Here is a 25,731-nt window from a genome sequence, read left to right on the forward strand (position 1 = left end):
TGTTGTCGAATGTGACAACCCAGATAATTCAGGAAGCTTACATTTTGAAGGATCGAAACAAACTTTGTAAGTATCAGTCTTCTTTGTCTGATTACTAAACTACACAAATACACATTCATATTACTTGTGTTCACATTGGGTGTAGGGCGTTACCAGCCAGTCTAACTACCCATACACCCAGTCATATTACCCGTACAGGTCCGGTAACTTCTATCTAGTCATTTTGAAAATATCTGTCGGGGGCCTCCAGTGACCTTGTGCTATCAAGCGCTCTTTGTTTCAGATCATTGCCATCTCACCTGTCTGCGGGGGTTCGACTCTCGGGCTCTATAAAAACTATGGTCCATCACATTCATTATGCGGGTGTCTGAGTAGACCTTCTCCGTAAATTATAATGGCTAATCTATTATTTTCAAGTATACGAATTATGTTTATAGTAACTATCGTGTACGACACATTTTGTTGATTGCATTGTGGTACAGTTTATAGTGACTATAATGTACGATACATTTCGTTGATAGCAATGTGGTATAGTTTATAGTGACTATTGTGTACGACACATTTCATTGATAGAAATGTGGCAGTTTATAGTGACTATAGTGTACAGCACATTTCGTTGATATCAACATGGTATAGTTTCTTGTGACTATAGTGTACCACACATTTCATCGATAACATTGTGGCACATTTTATAGTGACTATAATGTACTCTACATTTTGTTGATAGCAATGTGGTATAGTTTATAGTGACTACTGTGTACGACACATTTCATTGATAGAAACGTGGCAGTTTATAGTGACTATAGTGTACAGCACATTTCGTTGATATCAATGTGGTATAGTTTCTTGTGACTATAGTGTACCACACATTTCATCGATAACATTGTGGTACAGGTTATAGTGACAATAGTGTACTACACTTTCATTGATAGCAATGTGGTACAGTTTTTAATGACTATCGTATACGATACAGTTCCTTGATAGCAATGTGGTACAGTTTATAGTGACTATCGTATACGATACATTTCCTTGATAGCAATGTGGTACATTTTATAGTGACTATCGTATACGATACATTTCCTTGATATCAATGTGGTACAGTCATAGTGACTATCGTATACGATACATTTCCTTCATAACAATGTGGTAGTTTATAGTTACTATCGTATATGATGCATTTCATTGATAAGAATGTGGTATAGTTTCTTGTGACTATCGTATACGATACATTTCCTTGATAGCAATGTGGTACAGATTATAGTGACTATCGTATACGATACATTTCCTTGATAGCAATGTGGTACATTTTATAGTGACTGTCGTATACAGAGGCGTAGCTATGATATTTTGCGCCCGGGGACGAACTATAAAATTGGCGCCCCAGCCCCCTCCCCGTTTAATCACATTTTTGAATATTACCCTTGTTTACTTATTATAATGTAACGTTGTAAGCCTCATTTTGGCGCCCCTGTACCTTGGCGCCCGGGGACATATGTACCCCCCTGCCCGCCCCCCCCAGCTACGCCTCTGGTCGTATACGATACTTTTCCTTGATATCAATGTGGTACAGTTTCTAGTTACTATCGTAAACGATACATTTCCTTGATAGCAGTGTGGTAGTTTCATTTACGACTACTGGAGACTAAACTCAACTGAAGAAATATGATAGCCAACTTTCATTACTGATACAAATGGAGTCCCGGATCTGTGAGACGATTGTGTACACATGCATGAAAGTATGTGTATAGCGAAATCTCTTTGTAGGCTTGCCGTTATTGGATCAATTTAGTCTGAGTTTCCTCTGACCGATCTCAACCTGTTAGATCTAGAGGTTGGAAAGTTTACCCACCCAACAACAAATGTACGGAATATTAATATCCAGCAGGGGATAGAAAACGTCAGAGGAAGTCACATTAAGATTATATGAACTGAAATATCTGTATCCATCACGGGATAGAAGATTACAGAGGAACTAATATAAGTTGCAATAAAATATTAGTAACCACTAAGTGAGAGATGTCAGAGGAACTCAAACATAAACGGAAATAAAATAGTGTGTGTGATTTGGATTTTTAACGTAGCTTTAACAATTTTTCAGTTATATCGCTACGATGTCTGCAGTTTTGACAGTTTATAGTGATGTCTAGCACTGGGGTATCATGCCGCAGACATGTAGCACTCTGTCCCACCCACTCACATTCTCCTGACACCAGGCCGACCAGTCCTAACACTAACCTCTTAACGCTGAGCGCCAATCGAGGCAGCTGTTAGTACCATTTTTTATAAGTCTTTGACATGACTCTGCCAGGAATTGAACCCACGGCCTCCCGCATACGAGGCGGACGCTCTAACCGCTAGGCCACTGGAGCGGTCGAAATAAAATATTAGTATCCAACACAGGATATGAGATGTAAAAGGAACTCACACTGAGATAAACTGAACTCGACTAGACTTAACCTTTAATTGTCGAGGGTAAGTTTCACTCATGTTGAAATTTTGAAATGACCCATACAACATCAAATATGAAAGCATCAAATGGGACTGTATCAGATATACAGTACATCATTATATATATATATATATATATATATATATATATATATATATATATATATATATATATATATATATATATATATATATATATATTGATATGACCCACACAAAAATAAATTAAATGTGTAAGCATCAACAGGATTATTGATTAGAATGATTTACTCTTATATTTACAGGGAATATTTATTAGAATGATCTACTCTTATATTTACAGGGATTATTTACTACAGGGATTTTATTTTATGTGTAAGGGGATTATTTATAAGAATGATTTACTGCTATGTTTACGGGGATTTTTTATGTGAATGATTAACTTTTATGTAAACAGAGATTATTTATTACAATTATTTACTTACTAAAGGGATTTACTTTAAAGTCTCCGGGGAATACTTGTTAGACTGATTTACTTTAGTGTTCACTATGACTGATTAGCAAATCGCACCGAGGACGGTAGACGACATACGCAGGTCCATACCATGAAATTGGCCTTCGACCAGATGAACTAAAACAAGAGTGTAATAAGCATCTTTAATGTGCTGGTGTACTTCTTCTCAATCATTAACTTTCCTATCAGTAGCTGACTCTGAGGTGAAATTAATTATAAAGTAGGTCAACAATATTAATACATTACTAATGCTGCTTGAATAAAGTTTCCCACTTTGTTTGCAAAGCAATTATACATGGTGTTTCGATTTGCACGTGCTTATAGTCTGGACATGGTTTTATAGTGCTTAATGGTACATATTTAATTGACGCCTGACATTGTTCTCTTACACACAAGCTGATATCTTAAGAAGTATTTCTAAATTAAATAGTATTTATGTATGTTCAATTTGGCTGGAAGTTTGTTTTTTATTTTGCAGACCAGTCCTAACATTGTCACTGTGTTAGGCTGATAATTCACTTCACCAAGATCCACAGTAAATTAAAACGACACGATGGCCACATCAGTATCACAATATGCTGCTTGCAGGTTGGTCGAAGATAGGACTCTGAAACTAGACACGAAAGGTATGTGATAGATAAACTGAATATAACAACTTAGAGACAGATAACATGATCCACCCTAATCGTTAGACACAGAAAAGTAGCATTTACATGTACCCTTTTTATTTCGCCAGTATAATGTCAATTATGTCTCTGAATCTGCATAAAGAACGTGATTTATTCCTTTTTCTACCGAACTATTTTTTCATTCTTATTATCAAGGTTGATATTACATGTTTCAATGTTAACAATCTTGCTATCAGGGTTGACGATGCTCATTTCAATGCTGACAATCATGCTATCAGGGTTTACGCTGCTCATTTCGATTATAGCATTCTCGCTATTAGGCTGCCGCTGCTCGTTTCAATGTTAACAATTTTGCTATCAGGGTTGACGCTGCTCATTTCATTGCTGACAATCATGCTATCAGGGTGGCCGTTGCTCATTTTAATGCTGACAATCAAACTATCAGGGTTGACGCTGCTCATTTCAATGTTAACAATCTTGCTATCAGGGTTGACGCTGCTCATTTCATTGCTGACAATCATGCTATCAGGGTTGCCGTTGCTCATTTCAATGTTAACATTCTTTCTATCATGGGGGCCCCGAGTGGCCGAGTGGTCTAAAGCGCTCTCCGTCACGGATCACTGCCGTCTCACCTCTATCTGCGTAGGTTCGAGTCTCGGGCTCGGCCAATGTGGATATGTGAGAAAGCTTGCCGGTAGCTTCTCGTGGGTCGGTGGTTCTTTCCAGGGTTTTCCCGGGTTCTTCCTCCACCATTAATACTGGCCGCCATGTATAGCCTATCTTGTGCTGAAAAATGGCGTTAAACCCTATAACAACAACAACAACAAAATTTTTCTTTCATGGTTGGCGCTGCTCATTTCAATGTTAATAATCTTGCTATCAGGGTTGACGCTGCTCATTTTAATGCTGACACTCATACTATCAGGGTTGACGCTGCTCATTTCAATGTTAACAATCTTGCTATCAGGGTTGACGCTGCTCATTTCATTGCTGACAATCATGCTATCAGGGTTGCCGTTGCTCATTTCAATGTTAACATTCTTTCTATCATGGTTGGCGCTGCTCATTTCAATGTTAATAATCTTGCTATCAGGGTTGACGCTGCTCATTTTAATGCTGACAATCATGCTATCAGAGTCGACGCTGCTCATTTCAATGTTAACAATCTTGCTATCAGGGTTGACGCTGCTCATTTTAATGCTGACAATCATATCAGGGTTGACACTGCTCATTTCAATGTTAACAATCTTGCTATCAGCGTTGACGCTGCTCATTTCTGTGTTAACAATCTTGCTATCAGCGTTGTCATTGCTCGTTTCAATGTTAACATTCTTGCTATCATGGTTGACGCTGCTCATGTCAATGTTAACAATCTTGCTATCAGGGTTGACGCTGCTCATTTCAATGTTAACAATCTTGCTATCAGGGTTGACATTGCTCATTTCAATGTTAATATTCTCGCTATCAAGGCTGACGCTGGTCATTTCAATGCTGACAGATTGACAATCCTGCTATCAGGGTTGACGCTGCTCATATCGATGTTAACAATCTTGCTATCAGGGTTGACGCTGCTCAATTCAATGCTGTCAATCATGCTATCTGGGTTGACACTGCTCATTTCAATGTTAACATTCTTGCTATCTGGGTTGCCGTTGCTCGCTTCAGTGTTAACAATCTTGCTATCAGGGTTGACGCTGCTCATTGTAATGCTGACAATCATGCTATCAGGGTTGACGCTACTCATTTCAATGTTAACAATCATGCTATCAGGTTGGCATCCCTCATTTCAATGCTAACATTCTTGCTATCAGCGTTGACGATGTTCATTTCAATGTTAACATTCTTGCTATCAGCGTTGACGATGTTCATTTCAATGTTAACAATCTTGCTATCAGGGTTGACGCTGTTCATTTCAGATGACGCTGCTTATTTCAATGTTAACAATCCTGCTATCAGGGTTGACGCCGTTCATTTCAGATGACGCTGCTTATTTCAATGTTAACAATCCTGCTATCAGGGTTGACGATGTTCATTTCAGATGACGCTGCTTATTTCAATGTTAACAATCCTGCTATCAGGGTTTATGCTGCTTATATCAATGTTATCATCACTGAATGTAATATGTAAATCTTCCATGTTTTCTAAAATATTGCGTCACATATATTTTGTTTGAAACTGAGAAATAAAACTTGTAACACATCTATATTTGGACACACTCTTATCCCATCCAAACATGTAATACACCTATTTTCGGCCACACTCTTATTCCATGCGAACTTAAGAACAAATGCACAGTATCACTTGATACTTGGATTCTTGTTTTAATGTTAAACTCGCGGAATACATACATCACCTCTCTATAAAGAATAATTGAATTTATCACAGTATAATGTGCATGACTTTCCACTTACGTTTCGCTCTACTGAATGCAAAGTGATGATTATTATTTGGGTCTAGGAACTAGAATGCCTATTTTATTAAAGTATGAGTGGTCAATATCTGAAACTGCCCTATGGTCAAGGGGCATGATACTGATTCTTTTTTTTAAATATGAGTGAATCGTAAAATCCCCTGTAGAAAATGAAGAAGTTTTACGTTTTAAAAATGTCAAATTATCTAGGAAAACAAGTTTACTTTTAAAACACTGGCGGCTAGGAATTCGAGCGCATTTTGAGTAGAGAAATTCTAGACATTTCACCAGTGCATTTTAAATGTACCTATGGATTAAAACGCAAGGCAAAAAGACGGTATTCATACAAGAATAATAATCTTAGCATGGCAAAGTTGAGTCAGTTTTATACCTATTCCTTCCCAATCCATATCTAATATCCAGCGTGGTGCGGGGTGAGGGCAAAGATTTAGATGAATATAGTTTAGGAACTGCAACTTCCATCGAGCTTCCATGGAGTATCCGTTCAATATAAAAATTCAAGTGAGAGAGCTTATCACCTTTTCAATCAAAGTAACATTTTATTGTGCTATTTCTATATAAAACACAGCTATGGTTACATATGTTACAAAATAAATGAGTGTACCTATTATTTGCTATTGTGCGTGTGTGTCTGTGATTTGGATTTTTACCTTAGATTTAACAATTTTTCAGTCATATCGCTACGATGTCTGCAGTGTGACAGTTTATAGTGATGTCTAGCACTGGGGCATCATGCCGCAGCCATGTAGCATTATGTGCCACCCTGTCACATTATCCTGACACCAGGCCGACCAGTCCTAACCTCTTAATGCCGAGCGCCAAGCGAGGTAGCAATTAGTACCATTTTTGTAAGTCTTTAGTATGACTCGGCCGGCGAACCCACGACCTCCCGCATCCGAGGTGGGCGCTCTAACCAATATGCTACCGGAGCGGTCCCCTTATCATTGCTAGAATATGTGTAGTAATGAAAACCACACCTGTCATTATTACAGAATATATCTGATATAAAATAATGTCCAGGAATTTATAATACCTTATATTTAAAATATGATATTATGATTTCATTTTATGATATCCTAAATTAATTTACAAGAACATATATTCAAATCCGTGGTATCATAAATGTTTTCAATTTGTGATATCGTCAGTTCCAATATATGATATACATTCATTTTTTTATATCACAAAATAATATTTCATAAATTCGACTAATTGATATAATTAAATTAAGGAAAATTTAATCAAATGACCGTACCGTCGTAAATGGACCAATTACATTTAAACTGATCAACCTGTATTTAAGAATGATTTAACGAGCATGCTATTCTTATCATTATTAGACCTCGAATGAAAAACATGAAAATCTTTTTTATAAAATTAATTAATAAATAAATTAATTAAGACTTCATATATATCATTCGTTTGTGGCCTCAAATATTGACATGGAAAGCAAAAGTAACTAAATAAAAATGACAAGCATATGATATTAATAGTAATTTAAAATAAAACGTAAAGAAACTTTGACTAGCACTAGGAAATGAATAGATCAGTATTCAAAGAAACTCAGAAACTCTCTCTCTCTCTCTCTCTCTCTATATATATATATATATATCACTGAGTAAGGAAAAATAATTCTCCGGGTCACCAACAAGGAAATAATGCTACATGTGCAATACGAAACAAAGAAAACCCATAACAATTCTTTACATACAGTTCGAATACCTAGAAAGTAAATTCCAAAAAACTTCTCCAATTATTAGCAACGTTACGTATAGCAGATATCTTGATAATGTTGGGGAAAATTCCAATATTTTGTTTCTGAAATAAAACAGATACGGAAGGATTTTTTTTTGTACATCCGGCAGAAAAATATACCCCCCTCCTGCCACTAAACAAAGAAAAAAAAAAAAAAGAAAACAGGGAAAGAGTAAGCTTAACAACAACAATAATGACATCGGCAAGAAAATCAACTGTAATAATCTTCTACATTACCGTATTCATTACAACAACAACAACAGTAATAACATCGGCAATAAAATCAACTGAAATAATCTTCAACAGTACTGTAATCATCACAACAACAACAACAATAATGACACCGGCAATAAAATCAACTGAAATAATCTTCAACAGTACTGTAATCATTACAACAACAACATCGGCAATAAAATCAACTGAAATAATCTTCTACATTACCGTATTCATTTCAACAACAACAATAAAGACATAGGCAAGAAAATCAACTGTAATAATCTTCTACATTACCGTAATCATCACAACAACAATAATAACATCGACAAGAAAATCAACTGGAATAATCTTCTACATTACCGTAATCATTACAACAAAAAAATTACATAATTTATTGAATTAAAGAGCTGTACATGACCTAGTCCGATAAATCAACCCCACAAATCTGTGTTGATACCGATGTACAATATCATCACGGGTGAAAGGCCGATTTATCGGCCTATACATGACCATATTCACAACAATCATGATAATAGTTCTGTACTGCTGCCGTTAACGATTATGTTGATAAATAATTTGATGATGATGATAACAACGACGACGATGATAACCTTTAGTTAAAACGTTCTTCTGCCATTATTTTCAGACCCACTCGTAGATCAATAGTTCCATTTATCTGTTCTCAATAAAGTTTAGGATTCAGCCTGTGAATAAAAACTGCACGTTACACTTGATAAACCCATGACCTTGGCCTTCGATTGCACTGAGTACACTCCTCGTAGTACAGCAGTACTGTAAATTTGGCAGTAAAATGCTACTGAATAAATCACAAACTTTGATAATGCAGCACATTCAATTTAGATTAGATTTAGTTTATACGGTGGTTTTATTGCAGAATGGTAAGATTTTTCAAAGTCGATGTTTGAATAAGCCAGGAATTATTTTCATACGGCGAAGGAACACATCTCTGACGATGTTAAAAAGTTGAACGCTGGATGCATCATTATATACTGATGACGTCACAAGAAAGAGCACACGAGACGAGAAGTAGACTGGTCCTCTGTCATACTCGTGCAACCAGTACTAGCTACTGTCAACTTTGACCTTTCTTAAAACAAAAGTTTGAACGACACTGTATCTAATGCAAACAAAATGGACGATGTACAGATGATTTCCGAATTTTTGCATCCTGATATAAATTAAATATAATTTATTGGAGAAAATTAGATTTGAAAATTTATATCTAATATTGCATCATGTTGTCTTTTTACGCGAAATGGCATTCGGTACGAAGAGAAAAAAAACAAACAAAAACAAAACAACAAACGATTTTGATATATTTATATTTACGTAACATGCACTGCCACCACCTCTACTCAATCTGTAAACAATAAACATAGGCGCTGATTTTTACGAAAGCACATGTATAATGTTCAAAATCACGTGGATACAAATAGATCAAGGGAAAAAAGAATGGTGGTTTACACATTTTGTTCTTGTTGTTTAAACTATGTTGCCTTTATACAGTTTATTTACAGCATGATAGTCAAGAGAAAAAGGTCATCATTGCCTTTGCTTGGTTCAACTGTGCCCTGTAGGCCTATACCTGAAGTATTGATCTGCTATATGGAAACAATTGTGTCCTGTAGGCCTATAACTGAAGTATTGATCTGTTATATTGAAACAATTGTGCCCTGTAGGCCTATAACTTAAGTATTGATCTGTTATATGGAAACAACTTTGCCCTGTAGGCCTATAACTGAAGTATTGATCTGTTATATGGAAACAACTTTGCCCTGTAGGCCTATAACTGAAGTATTGATCTGCTATATGGAAACAATTGTGTCCTGTAGGCCTATAACTGAAGTATTTATCTGCTATATGGAAACAACTGTGTCCTGTAGGCCTATAACTGAAGTATTGATCTGCTATATGGAAACAATTGTGTCCTGTAGGCCTATAACTGAAGTATTGATCTGTTATATTGAAACAATTGTGCCCTGTAGGCCTATAACTGAAGTATTGATCTGTTATATGGAAACAACTTTGCCCAGTAGGCCTATAACTGAAGTATTGATCTGCTATATGGAAACAACTTTGCCTTATAGGTCTATAACTGAAGTATTGATCTGCTATATGGAAACAATTGTGTCCTGTAGGCCTATAACTGAAGTATTGATCTGTTATATTGAAACAATTGTGCCCTGTAGGCCTATAACTGAAGTATTGATCTGTTATATGGAAACAACTTTGCCCTGTAGGCCTATAACTGAAGTATTGATCTGTTATATGGAAACAACTTTGCCCTGTAGGCCTATAACTGAAGTATTGATCTGCTATAAGGAAACAACTGTGCCTTATAGGTCTATAACTGAAGTATTGATCTGCTATATGGAAACAATTGTGTCCTGTAGGCCTATAACTGAAGTATTTATCTGCTATATGGAAACAACTGTGTCCTGTAGGCCTATAACTGAAGTATTGATCTGCTATATGGAAACAATTGTGTCCTGTAGGCCTATAACTGAAGTATTGATCTGTTATATTGAAACAATTGTGCCCTGTAGGCCTATAACTGAAGTATTGATCTGTTATATGGAAACAACTTTGCCCTGTAGGCCTATAACTGAAGTATTGATCTGTTATATGGAAACAACTTTGCCCTGTAGGCCTATAACTGAAGTATTGATCTGCTATATGGAAACAACTGTGCCTTATAGGTCTATAACTTAAGTATTGATCTGCTATATGGAAACAATTGTGTCCTGTAGGCCTATAACTGAAGTATTTATCTGCTATATGGAAACAACTGTGTACTGTAGGCCTATAACTGAAGTATTGATCTGCTATATGGAAACAACTGTGTCCTGTAGGCCTATAACTTAAGTATTGATCTGCTATATGGAAACAACTGTGCCCTGTAGGCCTATAACTGAAGTATTTATCTGCTATATGGAAACAACTGTGCCCTGTAGGCCTATACCTGAATTATTGATCTGCTATATGGAAACAACTGTGCCCTGTAGGCCTATACCTGAATTATTGACCTGCTATATGGTAACAAATGTCTAAAATACAATAAAGTCCAATACACAAAAACTGAAAAATAAAAAAAAAAATTGTTTTTGACTGTTGAGGCCAGATGCACAAAATTATTTTCCTTTCAGTTTCATTCACTCAGTGTCATTATAGTTTTGCTGATTGACAGATATTGAAAACAGACATTGATAATCCTAGCAATTGGACAAAGTATGTCACTGTGACATATACTGTGCATTCTTCAATTGTGTACAATGTACAGTTATAACTGTGCAAGTTATTATAAGTAATTTGCATGAATTATTGTGATGTTTATTTCAAGATGAAGCCTTAAACATGTTATTTCACACCCTGATAGAAAAATCATTTCCAAAGTTAAAGTAAAAAATGTTACTTTAAATAATTACAAATTAGGAAAATTAGGTCCAAGTGATTGATTTGTAATTATAGATGTCTCAGACTGTAAACAGACATTGAGCTACCTTAATGAATTGCTGCTAACACCAGAATATAGACAAGAATGGCACATGAAATGTAGACCCTAGTGATTGTACACTTGTATTGCCTGGGAAGGTGGAGAACATTACAGTAAATCAGCACTCTGTTCAAACCTAGCAATGTCACATCTGCATGAAAAGTCAATACAATCTTAAGTTTTCAAAATATAGTCTTATAACAGATTTCCAATAAAAAATATTTAAACACAGCCAAAAGCTTATGAACTGGGGTTACTGTTACCTACTTAGGGTAAGGGAGAAAAATATTTCTTTGAATCAATCACATGCAGTTTTTTACAAAGAGATTACATGTACAAGTCAGACAGATGCATATATATATATATATATATATATATATATATATATATCAGAGCATTGATAGCATAGTACTTACACTCTGGCAAAATTCAAGGGATTTCTTTTCAGAAGACAAAACTTACCTCCACAGTCTCCACCATGATAATATCATTTTGCTACATTGATATTTGATACAGGGAAAAGAAAAATCTAGCACAGTAAACGGAATGCTATTAGCCTTGTTGCATACAAATCCCTGATTTTACAGGTGTTGGGGAAACATTTTGTGCCAGAATGTAAAGTATGTGCAACACTGGTATAATAACATAAAATCAAATGAAGTAATCTACATATGCATATCAACATGTATATCTTTCTGGTATCAAGTAGTTGTTTGTAAATGGAACTAACAGTTTTGGGTTTAAAACAAAGACATATTCAAACTGTTACTAAGTGTGTACAACAAACTTTGGTTTAATTACAATTATGATGTCCTTGCAGATGTCAATTAGAATTCAATTAGTGGGTTCGAACCCCGGCTGAGTCATACCAATGGCTTATACAAATTGTACTAGCAGATGCCTCACTTGGCACTCAACATTAAGAGGTTAGTTTTAGGACTGGTTGTCCTGGTGTCAGGATAAAGGGACTGGGTGGGATATGATGCTACATGTCTGCAGCATGATGCCCCAGTCCAAGATATCACTATAAACTTCCACACTGCTGACATATTAATATGACTGAAAACATTTTAAAACTAAGTTAAAAATTCAAAAAAAATCTACTTCAAACTTTTAAATTAGTATACATAATTAAAACATGAGAATCGAGTCACCTGTACCTAAACAGATCTTAGGACCTACTCAGTATATCTAAATAAATATCTGATCTGGCCTGGTTTGGCTAAATATTTTTCTTTTCCTGTTTTTGTTGACATCTCACTTAAAATTAAATGCGAACAAGAGTTTGGTCAAAACATCATCCAAGAACAGTGTGTATTTTGGATTTTTAACGTAGCTTTAACAATTTTTCAGTCATATCGCTACGATAGCTGCAGTTTATAGTGATGCCTAAAACTGGGGAATCATGTCACAGGCATGTAGCATGATGTCCCACCCAGTCACATTATCCTGACACCTGGCCGACCAGTCCAAACACTAACCTCTTAATGCTGAGCGCCAAGCGGGGCAGCTGTTAGTACCATTTTTGTAAGTCTTTGGTAAGACTCAGCCGGGGATCGAACCTATGACCTCCCGCATTTGAGGCGGATGCTCTAACCACTAGTTCACTGGAGAGGTCCCAAGAACTGAAAGGGTTTAATAGGGCCAAACAACTGTAAGGTTCCTGTTATTACACAAAGTCAAAAATGTATAGTGACTTATAAAATGACCAGATATATAAATTAAAACCATATATGGTAAAAAGCCCTGATTGATGTATGAAATACTTTGTATTCTATAATTAGGTAATACAAGATAAAGTAAGATTAAAGTTCTTATTAGACTGAAATGGTTTTCAAGAGTGTTTACTGCTATCTAATTTTTATTGATAGGACTACTGTACTTCATAGTGAAATTATTGTTTCATATTATGGAGAAGAAAGACATTATCATAAAAAAATACAAACATAAATGTCAGTCTATTCATACTGGCAAATAGTTATCTCCCTTTGGTAAGCATAATGCCGGTAAGTACTTCTAACAAGCATGTTACATATTTACTGGAATGGAAGGATGGTGCTGATAAAGTATAGTATGTTCTATGAACTTTTTCGATTGGATTGGGGGAAGTGGGGATAAAAGTTTTTATTCACTAGTCCAAGAATAAGAAAAAAAGCATGTATGAAAGTAGCATCTTCGTATGTTTTGATTATAGTTGGCAATGGAATTATATCAAAAACATGTTATATGGAACTGTAAGTTATTTTTAAAACAAGATGGACTGAAGATTGGGGAGGGGAAATTCTTGAAAAGGTGGTATTGTTTGCAAAAATATGCAGAAATTTAGTCCCATACAGTAAATTAAATGATAAACACAGTCTCTTACATTTCCTTTATTGAGATTAGTGTTTGCTGCCATTTTTCATCACATCATAGGCTATACATGTTGGCCATTATAACTGGTAGAGGAAGAACCTGGGATAACTCAGATAAGAAACACCAACCCACAGGAAGCTAATGGTCTGCCTTCTCACACACCCACAATGGTTTTGCCTAAGACTGAATCCAAATAGACAGAGATGTGATGGCAGTGATCTGGAGTGCTGGAGAGTGCTTTGGATCACTCAGCCACATGGGGCGATACCTCTTTGAGATAGCATAGGTTTGAATACTTGTTAAATTAAAACGATGGTTCGAAATTAGGGTACAAAATGGTTATGATATTTTGAACCTATATTCTGTACTGTTCACATGCAATGCGAAAGGCAATTCATCATACTGATAATAAAATAAATAATGAAATAAATCACTTAAGAACAGTCAGACATTAATGAGCTTTATTTAATTTATATCTTCTCTTTACAACAGAAATAATGAATTCAATGTATAACATGTAAGAATGGAGTTATTAATATCTTTTAAAGTTTTACCGATACATACTCTGCTAATAGTAATTATCATTCTGTGCACGTAAATCAACAAGATGCAAGAAATAGACTTTCTTGAATATTCCTATGACTGGGTTGAATCTACATTTGGTAACCAAAATATATTAAAAGGAAATAATGGATGAGTGGGACTTTGCAATACCTAATGATATTGCCGATTGCTTGCACAAGCCAACTAAAAGTTATCACAGCATGCATGTACATAATGGCAGAGTAAAGTTGTTTTAGTAAGCATCGTTGGGTAGGACGGGATTGAATAGAAAACATGACATCAAAGTAGTCAGTGGTCATATGGATGACTTTTCTTAGTATGTTCACTCACAAACATTAAATAATGACTGATGTCAAAGGTGTGAAAAAAGCTAATAAGTTTGCTTTCTTAAAATACTATTGGACATGAATGTGCTGGACACGTGTAACTGGAAGACATGGTTAAATGTGAATTTAATTTATAATGCAGTTCATATGGGTGGGGGTACATAGTGATAAAGTACTGCCATTCGATCGGTCATGATTAAAACTTAAACATTCAATAAACATAAAAATACTTTAAGTGCTTTCATTTGGCTTGACTGAATAGATTCTCAGGAACAAAAACATGTCGAATTCACAGTAAAATATTGGTAAGGGTTGTAAAAAGGCACCATTTAGCCTAGTCCTACAACGTAAGACACATCACCCGTTATTTTTCTTCGGGGGGTCGGGTGATAGCACTAAAACAAAAACATGTGATATGTCTTATATTGTAGGATTACATTTAGCCACGTCTTGTGATGATGTAATTATTAGAAGATAGCACATACTTTTAAGATATTGCCATAGCTGCAGTCATCATAGTCACTAAATTGCTAAAGGCATTTTATACATGCAAAAACCTCAAACGTGTACATGAAACTAGTCCTACATGTAAGGCATTGACGCTGATATTTATGTTTTGGGCGTCAAGGACGTAGCACTAAACATAAACAGCATGTGATACGTCTTACATTGTACCTGAAATTGTAGGACAAACCCCGTCTACGCAGTAAGCAAATTCGAAATGTACGACAAACTAAACAACGTTCACGCTATACTCCCGGTGGAATGTGAGCATTCAAGGCATGAAATTAATGTGGAGGTTTTATAATTCACAATCTGAAGGAAAACGATGGGCAAGCTAGCTTTAATTTTTTATTGAGACTGTTATCAACAAACCAGCAAGCTTCAATTGAATCGTTCCAAATACAACCATCTCGTACTGGTACTCTTGCTTACATACAAGATGCAAAATATCCAAACGAAATACAAACCAGTCTGCGTCGGTAGCGACATATATTGGTCTCCTATTGTATTTATATATAAAATGGAGTGTGGCAACATAAATTTTGGGAACCAGGCCAAATCGCCAAAATAGTCGGGTTATTGGTTATTTGTCTGGTCGTACAGATGGACTGGATGTTCCCAAGAACCTGGTAGTGTATTAATGCGCCAAGCGCACGAGCTCTTAGGAATGTGTAGCCGAATTATGTAGCAGACGACAGACAGGAATGGAGAATGCAGAAGTTTACTTGCAAACAGGACTGTTCTTTGGAGTACCCAGGGTAGTACATACAAGTAATGTTGAACATCATTGAAAATATTGTAGGATAACATTATTGATGTCTTTAACGTTTATTTATTTAAAAATATTGTTTTAAGTGCCACTGGTATTATTAGGGCTGCTTGTTTCAGTCAGTAAAATGAAAATTATGGACAACACCAACTCCAATTGTACTAATTTTTAGAAAGCGAGTGGGTGTTTTCAATAACTGTTATTTTTTTACTGACATAAACGAGTGCCTGTACTGAAGGCTGATTCCTCGTCTCCGTTTGTATCTCCAATGTGATGTTTTCCTTTCGTCTAAATAAATTATGATAATAAATACATCATATTTTCAAAGAAAAAGTAACTTTATACGTAATTTAAAAATTTTTTTTTAGTTCATCATTAGGCAGGCATTCATCTTCTATTTAATTTTTGACTGTTTTTTTTTAAAATAAAAACCCAAAATAAAATTTAAATGTACCGTCATACTTTGTGAATGATTTGATAATTTTACGCATACGCTTCAGTTTATTGTTACCACTACCGATTTTAAAAACGAAAAGCATCAAAGATATACAAAATTCAAAAGACGTAGTCATTTCGTTCATCAATTTTTAGTTATTTCATTCATCACTTTATAATTTATAACCTGATTAGCGCGAAGAGGACCTTAACATATTTGGTTAATAAAAAATGTGCTGTCTGCGTCAAATATTTATTAAGTCTAGTTTTAATATTTCTAAAACAAACTGAACCAATGAAAAGAAGAAAGAGACATCACTCCAATACATACGGAATTACTGAGATTATTAAAGATGGTGTTACTTTAAAACATAGACCCGCCCATGCAAATATGGCGACCATATTAGTAAAGAAACTCCCGTTTGATTCAAAACGTCAAGTTGACAGGTTTTGGCACTCCATGCCGACAGTCAGTTAGAAATTATAAATTGATGAATGAAATGTCTAAGTTTGTACAGTTTTTACATCCTTGATTAGGTATGTTTTCTGAAATCGGTGTGTGGGTACACAGTTTGAAAGATGTGGTGCAGTGGCAAAAACGTCCATTACAGTCGAGGTGGTCCCAGTGGTCGAAAAAAAAAATGGAATGATATATCTGTTAATTTTTTCCTTCATGTCCGTCAATTGTATATATGGTTACAGGGTGATAATCTCAAGAGTTTCACTGTTGTGACACAGGGGCCACGTCCCTGGTGGTAGGGATGGACGCTGAGATTATACTTAAAAGGCATGGAATCTTAACAGTTTTTAATGTGAGAAAAAAGGCTATATCACAGGGAGTAGGGATGGACGCCGAGTCAAAGGTTAGCAGCATGTATTAACTTGTATCTTTGTAGCAGTAAAGTTCATATACGTTTATAAGGCATTGCTAATTTTGTGAATCTGTAACTCCGGAAATTTTCGTCCTTACATGTAACTAAACGGACTTGATTCGTTTTAAATACTTCGTGTGACATGAATTAGGTATTTTGTGGAACGAACTGTAATAGTAATAATGCTACAAATAATAAGACTATTACGATAGTGGTGGTGGTGGCTAAATTTAGGACTTTAAACTATTATTTTAGGTCAAAAATTGATATATAGATGTGTACAAGTTTATTTTGCATTGTTTACTAAAAGTATATATGTCTGTATTTGGTGTATTACGTATCCTGATGCAAGTCACTCTTTTATCCACAGGCGGCCGTGAACCCGACTACAGTGGCATTGTGGTGACAGAAGATACGTTGCTGGTCATAGACGGTAATGTGTGGAATCTCCAGATTTACAATCGACATGACGGTAAACTGTGTACATCACACGAACTGGAGTCCGGTCCCATGGGTGTCTGTCTTATTAGCAAGACGGAAGTAGCTGTGTGTCTGTTGAACTGTAAGATTGTAATCCTGTCATTGAAATCTGTAGATGACGTAAAACGGGTCAAAACATTAGATGTAAGGACAGGATTTACTGAATGTCATTCAGTGGCAAAATTGAATTCAGACAAACTCGTTGTCAGCGGTAGGAAATGGGACGACGGCTGGATGTTGTACTGGTGTGTTGTAAACCTTACAAATGGAAGTGTCGACTCAACTCACAAGGTCTGTAAAGGGTATGGTGGTCCTATTCACTTGGCCATTAAATACAACACAGTCTACATCTCGTGTTGGACTTCAAACTCCACTACTAGAGGTGTGTATGCATATGATATTTTTAATCCACACACACACAAGTTTCTGTATCAACACCAGGAATTAAAATACCCGTGGTCGATAATGGCTGACAGGGATTATGTGTACGTGTGTGACTTGTACTCTAACAGAATTTATCAGCTGACAGACAGCGGTCAACTAGTGACCATACACACAGTGTCATCAAGACTCAGTGGAATATTCTATGATGACCAGCATGGAGTACTTTACACCACAAGCATCTACAGTAATGTGATTACTGTCTACAGACTGGAATATTCACATCAATCAGGTATTTCCATTTTATTTTAAAACATCTTTTACATAACACGACAACGAAAACTACATACTTTATTTATTTACAGTCCTGAAGGATTTCAATTCACCTTTGAAAAAAAAAAATATGAATTATAAATGTTACATTTGTAACTTTATTATAAGACAAACACGTTTTAAAGATGTAAAATAAAATTATATTGGAATAAATAACTCATATTTTATTATTCTGATTTAAGTGTAATGCAACGTCATATTGTCTTAGCCATTTTTATTCATTTTAAGTATAAAAAAAATATTATTTGTTGATTGAAAATTCATTACTAATATATTTACACCCAAGTCGATTCAGTCATGATTGTTAAATGACGTGTACCTTTCTTTTCATCACAGAATATTGCTATAAAAATTTTAAATCTCTATGGACTGTCATAATGGCGGCAGGCTACTTACCCACAAGCATTATCCTTCTAGCGTAAAACACATTTTTCCCAGAAGGTGGCGTTTTCATTGATATCTCCTTGCAGACGACATTGAATCAGGATTAGACTGGTTCACCGTCGTGGTTAAAAGCGTCCAAAATTTCCCATGTATTTCGATATAGTTTTCATAGCATTGATGTTTATGGAGCGATTCTATACGGATTTTGCAAGAAATGTTTATCAACTGACAAAACAAAATAAACTGAAAATAAATCGAATAATCACAGTTTAAATCTATGTGTTGTCAAATTAAAATAAGATGCATGTATTCCTGTAGTGTTTATTCACATGTATAAGTTCGGCAGGGGACCAGTCTAAAGCTTGCTATACCATATTTGGATATTTTACGATACGTTATTCAGTGCGCCATATTTACTAGGATCTGTTTACGTTTCCAAAGAAGGATGCAATGGCCTTATATGGCACACCGAAAAGACGAGGCTGAAAATGTATGTAGTTATTAGCACAGAGATGAGCACATAGTGCCTATAATTCAATAAAGGAAATCTCTTTAATCTTTCAAAATTTAAACCAAACTTTGTTCCCTCTGTGTACGTTTTTAATTTGGAAACATTGAACTCATCAATGGCGAGTGCAGTGCTAAATAAGACGGACAACTAAATATAAGTTGCATGGTCCTGACGGATATATTTCGCATTAAAAAATCTCTGAAGCAATTTGAAATAGCAAGTAATTCAAGCGTAACTATTATTATTATTATTATTGAAAACAGCAATAAACCTAAAGCAATAACATTTTAAATGTTATAAATTTTATAAAAAATATTATAAAACCATTTTTATTAAGCATTATTTTGGATGATATGGCATGTAATTCAACAAATTAAGTCTGTATTATATTTAATATTTCATTTTTAATTCAGTTTCATTGACTCAATTTTGATTATGCTTGTTATAATAGTTGCTATATTGTACATTGTATACATGGGCCCATGACCATTAGCCGCATAAATCAAACCCCCAAATCTGTGTTGGTACTGATGCATGCTTTATGGACTTAATTCAGTATCATTATAGGTGTGGGGCTGATTTATCAATCGAGTCTATCGATGTGAGTCTGTTTTTAAAAATAGCATTTCCTTCAAAGTCTTCAAAGAGAATGATATCATCATCATCCTCCATTGTGGAAGTAGTGGCACTGATATTAATACTAGTCACCACAGGGTCTTGTACAGTTTCTTACATTTACTCATGCAATATGTTACTATATACTACTACCATAATAGTATTATGAAATATGTATGATTTATAGGTTAATTGTTAGCAATGATTCAAGCTCCTGTGGTATCAAGATATAATGTCATGAAAGTTTATATATATATATATATATATATATATATATATATATATATATATATATATATGGTTTATCTATTTGGAATACAGAGTTCACAAAGAGTTGAGGATTATTGATTTTTTTACCTTTCAGGGAACAAATGAGTTCTTCAAAATTTAAATTTTCTTGCCCATGATGCAGCTGGGCCTATAAGAATATGGCAGTCTTTCATCTCGATATTTAGGAAAGAACTTGAATATTGCTGTTGCATTCATGCATAAGACTACATGTCTGTCCATTTTGACGAATCATGTTGTTACTTATTGTCTCACGTTACTTGAAGCATTTGAATGACTATTTGTATAAATGTATTGTGTAATCATTTCATTTTTTTGAACAGGGGATAAACAAAATCTGATCACCCCTCTGAAGAAATGGTCAGTTCTTATTTCCTTTTCCAATTTAGGAGGAAATTTATGGAAACTTTGTTGAAGAAAAAAGATAGAAACATTTTGAAGAAAATAAAATGTTTATACAACAACCCAACTGTAGTACTTTCTCAGATCTGCAGAGGATATTCTTATATTAAATTTTTTGCAAGGGTGAATATGTATATTTGTTTGCCAAAAAGAAAAGAATAAACAGTTAAGGTCAGCGTTTTTCAAGTTTAGGGTGATGCATGTCTTTGACTACATTACAACTAGTATTTTATGTATTAGTAATTAAAATGTATTTTGTCTTGTGTCACATGCTTGAGAAGTAAATGTAATGATTCTGATCTTTGCAAACTGATAGTAATATTTTTGAGTTATTTTAGCTTAGTGTTACAGCTCAAGCTTTTTTGTAATGGACATGCATGGATATGAGGCCCTGTTCTGTTGAGTTGTTTGTATCGGACATACATGGATATGAGGCCATGTTCTGTTGAGTTGTTTGTATTGGACATACATGGATATGAGGCCATGTTCTGTTGAGTTGTTTGTATTGGACATACATGGATATGAGGTCATGTTCTGTTGAGTTTTTGATTAGCTAGTCAGATTAGTATTTTCACATATATGGAAGTGAAAATGATCATTTGGAATGGTAAAATAATTTTCCATAATGTGAAATACAGTGCTTATTCTAAGTGATTAGTGATTACTATAAACTAATGAATATTCTAATTGATTAGTGATTACTATAAACTAATAAATGGTGTATAAGTGATGGGTGTTTTTGGGATTAACAAGATAAGATTTGCCTTGCTTCAGATGTGCACCTTTCCAAAGACTGCGCTAAGCTCTCCTGTGTCATTTTCTTTTCCTGGACTTCAAAGATTAATAAATTGCAAAAAAAAAGACAATAACTAAACATAGCTTTATGCTGCAATTTTAGAAGCTGGTATTGCTTACTCTTGCAAAAATATATTGCCCTAGTTTAAAAGTGCTTAAATTTGTGCATTTTGGACTAATTGAAGCCATTTTTGATAAGTTGTCATCTTTTGATATTGCATGATTTCCATAATTACCACATATAAATAAAATCCAGTCATAGTACATGAAAGTAGCAAAAAGGTAAGGCAACATTTGCATTGTGCATGTAGCAAATGCAAGGAACTTCACTGATATATGCCCCCCTTAAGAAGTACATAATAACTATAGTGCAAAATCATATTGGTGCCGCTGTCAGGTGTACTTGATATAAAAATACTGCCTCAATGTTTATAATATATATGTAACTTATCCATTACTTGCACAGGTATTCCAGCAGAAATTTTAAACATGGATGATAGATCCATCCAGCTTTTTGAAGAGGCTCTAAAAGATGGAAAAGAGAGAGTATACAACATACGAATCATGGTTGTTGGCCACTTTGGTGTAGGCAAGACAACCCTGGTCAAGCGTCTTCTTGAGGAGGAGGTAAACATTTCTGAGAGATGTAATACAGAGGGCATAGATGTCCACGTCAATTGCTGTGATGTGTCTTTATCAACCCATGAATGGACAAGGCGAACAAAAGGTATATAGGCATACACCATCATAAAAGATCCATATTCATGAATTTATACACATGCTGTGAGGTGACATGTATCATGTTTTATTTTTATCTGTCCAATTTAGAGTAAAAATTTAGTTTAGTGTGATCTTACATAAAGCTAGCTTATGTATAGAACATATTTTTTATACAAGTTACTTTTATTACAATTGGCTTACAGTCAAGCATTGCATTGTTTCATACTTTTAAGGATAATATTTGTTAGGAAGTCTGCTTGAAAGGGTATAGTGACTATGTGCTTAAAATAGGAGCATCAGAGATAAATCCTTGAACAAAGCTACAAGCCATGTTTGATTATGCCTGTTGTATTTGATACCTTTCTGATTCAATTTATTAATGTAGCAGCTGGCTGCTCAGTCATTATCATTATCTAGACTTGTAAACAAGCGCTTACTTGAAGACTCAGAAACATGCTGTGTAAGTATCAAAAAGAATTAGCCATGGTATTTTTCTAAGTTTCATTTTATGTTTTAGAATTAAATCTGAAAGCACACAAGCTACAGAAATGGAGTATAAATTATACAAAAGCTTGAAAATGAGAATATTGTTAAATAACGCATTTTATAAATTAAATAAGTGAAATTTAAAAGAAAAACTTTACCTTTTTATATAATTTAGTTTGAGTTTCATGAATCTGTCATTATATTAGATGAAAACAATGACAGTCATCCCCCTCTTATACATCACCCCTTCCGCACGGGGAAAGTGGCTGTATAGGATGGGTGGCCTTTCCTGAGGGGGAGTATAATTGTAACAAATATGTGTATGTAGTAAGAAAGCTACAAATAACTTCAAAGTATTTAATATCATCATATAAAAGTAGCACTAATTATTAAAAGGTTCTTCTTGTCTTAATAACTGACTTTTTTCAAGTTAACATTTATTAATAGCTTTTATTCATAAGCATGAAATGCAAGTAGGGTATTGTTCATATATATGTGCATGACATGGCAAAACCCCTGAAAAACTTATTTAAAAATTTAAATCTTCGTATAGACATTGCTTGGCATTAAAAATAATTCTCTTTCAATTTACTCTATTTTTCCATTGCCAGAGAATATTCTCATTATCTATTACGATATTGTATATTTGAGTCTTCCCAACATACATAACATATTTTGGCAACTCTCTTTAAGTCGAATGACTTTTACTTTTTCTTCTACAATATTCTCTATTAATGTGATATGTTAAAGTTTTGTAATGATTTATTCCCATATTGGTGATTGTTCAGTTCTGCAACTTAATTATGCAGACAAAACTTTTGAAGAGCAACGAAAGCCTTGTTTATAAAGGAATTGATACGTGTGCTGTCACATGAGGTTTTGGTGTAGCTTATTCTGACCATGTTATGATCTTACAAGTACATCCAGTTGTAATCATCAAAGAAAACACTCAACCGCTGTATGATGCCCAAAACTCTATCACAACATTGTTTAACCCATTTCCTGTAAACGTAAGCATTCACAATATAATATTAATCCTAGTGGTACATATACTTTAGCCAACACTTCTTTCAGTAACTAAAACTGGATAACGGGAAAGATACATCGGATAATCTGATTAATTACCTGTATGAATTAAATATTGGTTTTGGACCCATTAAAATAAAATGTGGCTGCTGGGCATGTTAGATGGGTGGCCTACTTTGAGGGGTATTTTTTGCAACACAGACTTGTCGGTGGCAAGGGAGTCTGGCTGTAAAATGTGGTTGGCCGCTGGTCAGGGGGCATGTATGAGTAAGACCAATGTATCTTCAACTATGAGGAAAATATATCCTAGCTCAAAAGAAACACTCAATTAAATAGGTAAAACATGCAAAGGATGATATATTTATACCCCCCACTATTATAAAACTTTTATTATGGAGTGTAAAATTATAGGGACAGTGTTTGTTCCTACAAAGAGTTGGAGAGCCATGAGATTAATATGAAAAAGTACTTTTGTGGATCCAATCACGCTGGTTGTGGACACTGCACTTTGAGTTTTGAATGAAACTATTATATGAAGACTTATTTATGTTGAAATGTGCATGTCAGAAGGGCTGGCAATATGTGATGACTAACAAAATCAAGAACAAACTGTCCACTGCTACAGTTTGGTAATATTGGATGTCTTCACAGACAGACCATTTCAGATATTAGAAATTTTGTATGCAAGACACTGCCAGACATGAATGATTGATGTGCACTTTTCTCTTACTCAAAATACATCTGAGGTTGATGTAGTCTGTACTCTAAAGTGACTAAAATTGGCTGATGTAATTTGGCTCAGGATGACGAGTAAATATGTGACAGCTGTATTGGTTTCAGTGTAATGCTGGGGCACATATCACTTGGTTCATATCAGTCCTACAGATTGGAAGTATGCTTTTTATTAAATCTTAGTATGACCTGAAGAAGTGTTTACTTTGAAAAATAAAAGGAAAATTCATTAAAGTGTCTTTAGCTTTAATTTTTCTAAACTTTTCATCAATAATATCTGCTTTATCATGGTAGTTACTAACACATTTTTTGTTTATTGAACGATAAATGAAGAAATCATTGGAAACAGGAAATGGAAGTCATTATACCAAATTGGTACACCTCAAAAGATCCATGGACTCTTTCAGTGTGGAGATACGGAAATGACCAAGTTGTGATGATGTTTGGTTCTTACATTCCAGACATGTTTCCTTATAAAGTCTTTACAAAGTCCTTACACAGTACTTTCATAAAATGGTTTGAGCCATGAAATCATGAGTCATTTACAGAAATTAAGTGGGAAGTAAATCTGCCCCTGCTTGTTGGACTATTATTGTTCATAACCTAAACATAATACAAGGAAATGGTGAAGTTACTACTGCTGTATGGCAAAATTGTCTCTGTCCTCATAAGCTTCTATTTGTTATACAGAAATGGAATGTTGATTTTCTCTTGGGTCATTGACTTTTCTTTATTTCTTTAGGACAGTTGTACATTTTTAAGAGAAGTTATTTATCAATAAAAGCCCAATTGCTATGAAAATATTTAACATTAATTAATCATTATAATTTGTTAATGTATTTAAATGTATTTACATTATTTTAACTAAACTGTAATGTATTAATTTATCACTTTAAATGATACATTATTGAAAAATGTAAATAAGTAATAAATGCATATAAATATCTGATTTTTTTTAATTAACTTCTGCAAATAAAACAAAGATTTTGTGAAATATTTAATTTTTTAGTCAGGATATCCCACTGAACCATCAATCCCAAGATTGATTGGCTTTTTCCTTATTCCTAGTGCAAGCTAGTCACAAAATTTTGGCCAGCTTTGTAACTATTTTTCTTCCTTTAGTCAGTGACTTTGACAATTGACATTTTCACCAAAAATTGATACCCTTAGTGCTAGCCATTCACAATATTTGGAGAACGTTAGTGAAGTGGAACTAATATTTATTTGGTATTGTATAGAAAGTATTTCAAAAATTGTTTCAGTCAGT

General features: G+C 34.6%; 1 protein-coding gene across 1 annotated transcript in view; it reads left to right on the forward strand.

Moving 5' to 3' along the window:
* Positions 1–3,088: 3,088 nt before the first annotated feature.
* The window catches only part of LOC149784727 (uncharacterized), a 120,282-nt gene continuing 97,639 nt past the window's right edge, over positions 3,089–25,731 (forward strand). The window contains exons 1-3 of the mRNA XM_089933039.1: positions 3,089–3,567; positions 17,682–18,464; positions 21,967–22,227. Coding sequence (XP_089789165.1) covers positions 3,495–3,567; positions 17,682–18,464; positions 21,967–22,227 — 1,117 coding nt within the window. The 5' untranslated portion in view covers positions 3,089–3,494. The remainder of the gene's footprint in view (positions 3,568–17,681; positions 18,465–21,966; positions 22,228–25,731) is intronic.

The sequence above is a fragment of the Sinohyriopsis cumingii genome, chromosome 14, assembly GCF_028554795.1.
Source record: "Sinohyriopsis cumingii isolate HCF-2022 chromosome 14, ASM2855479v2, whole genome shotgun sequence".
NCBI classification, from domain to species: Eukaryota; Metazoa; Mollusca; class Bivalvia; order Unionida; family Unionidae; genus Sinohyriopsis; species Sinohyriopsis cumingii.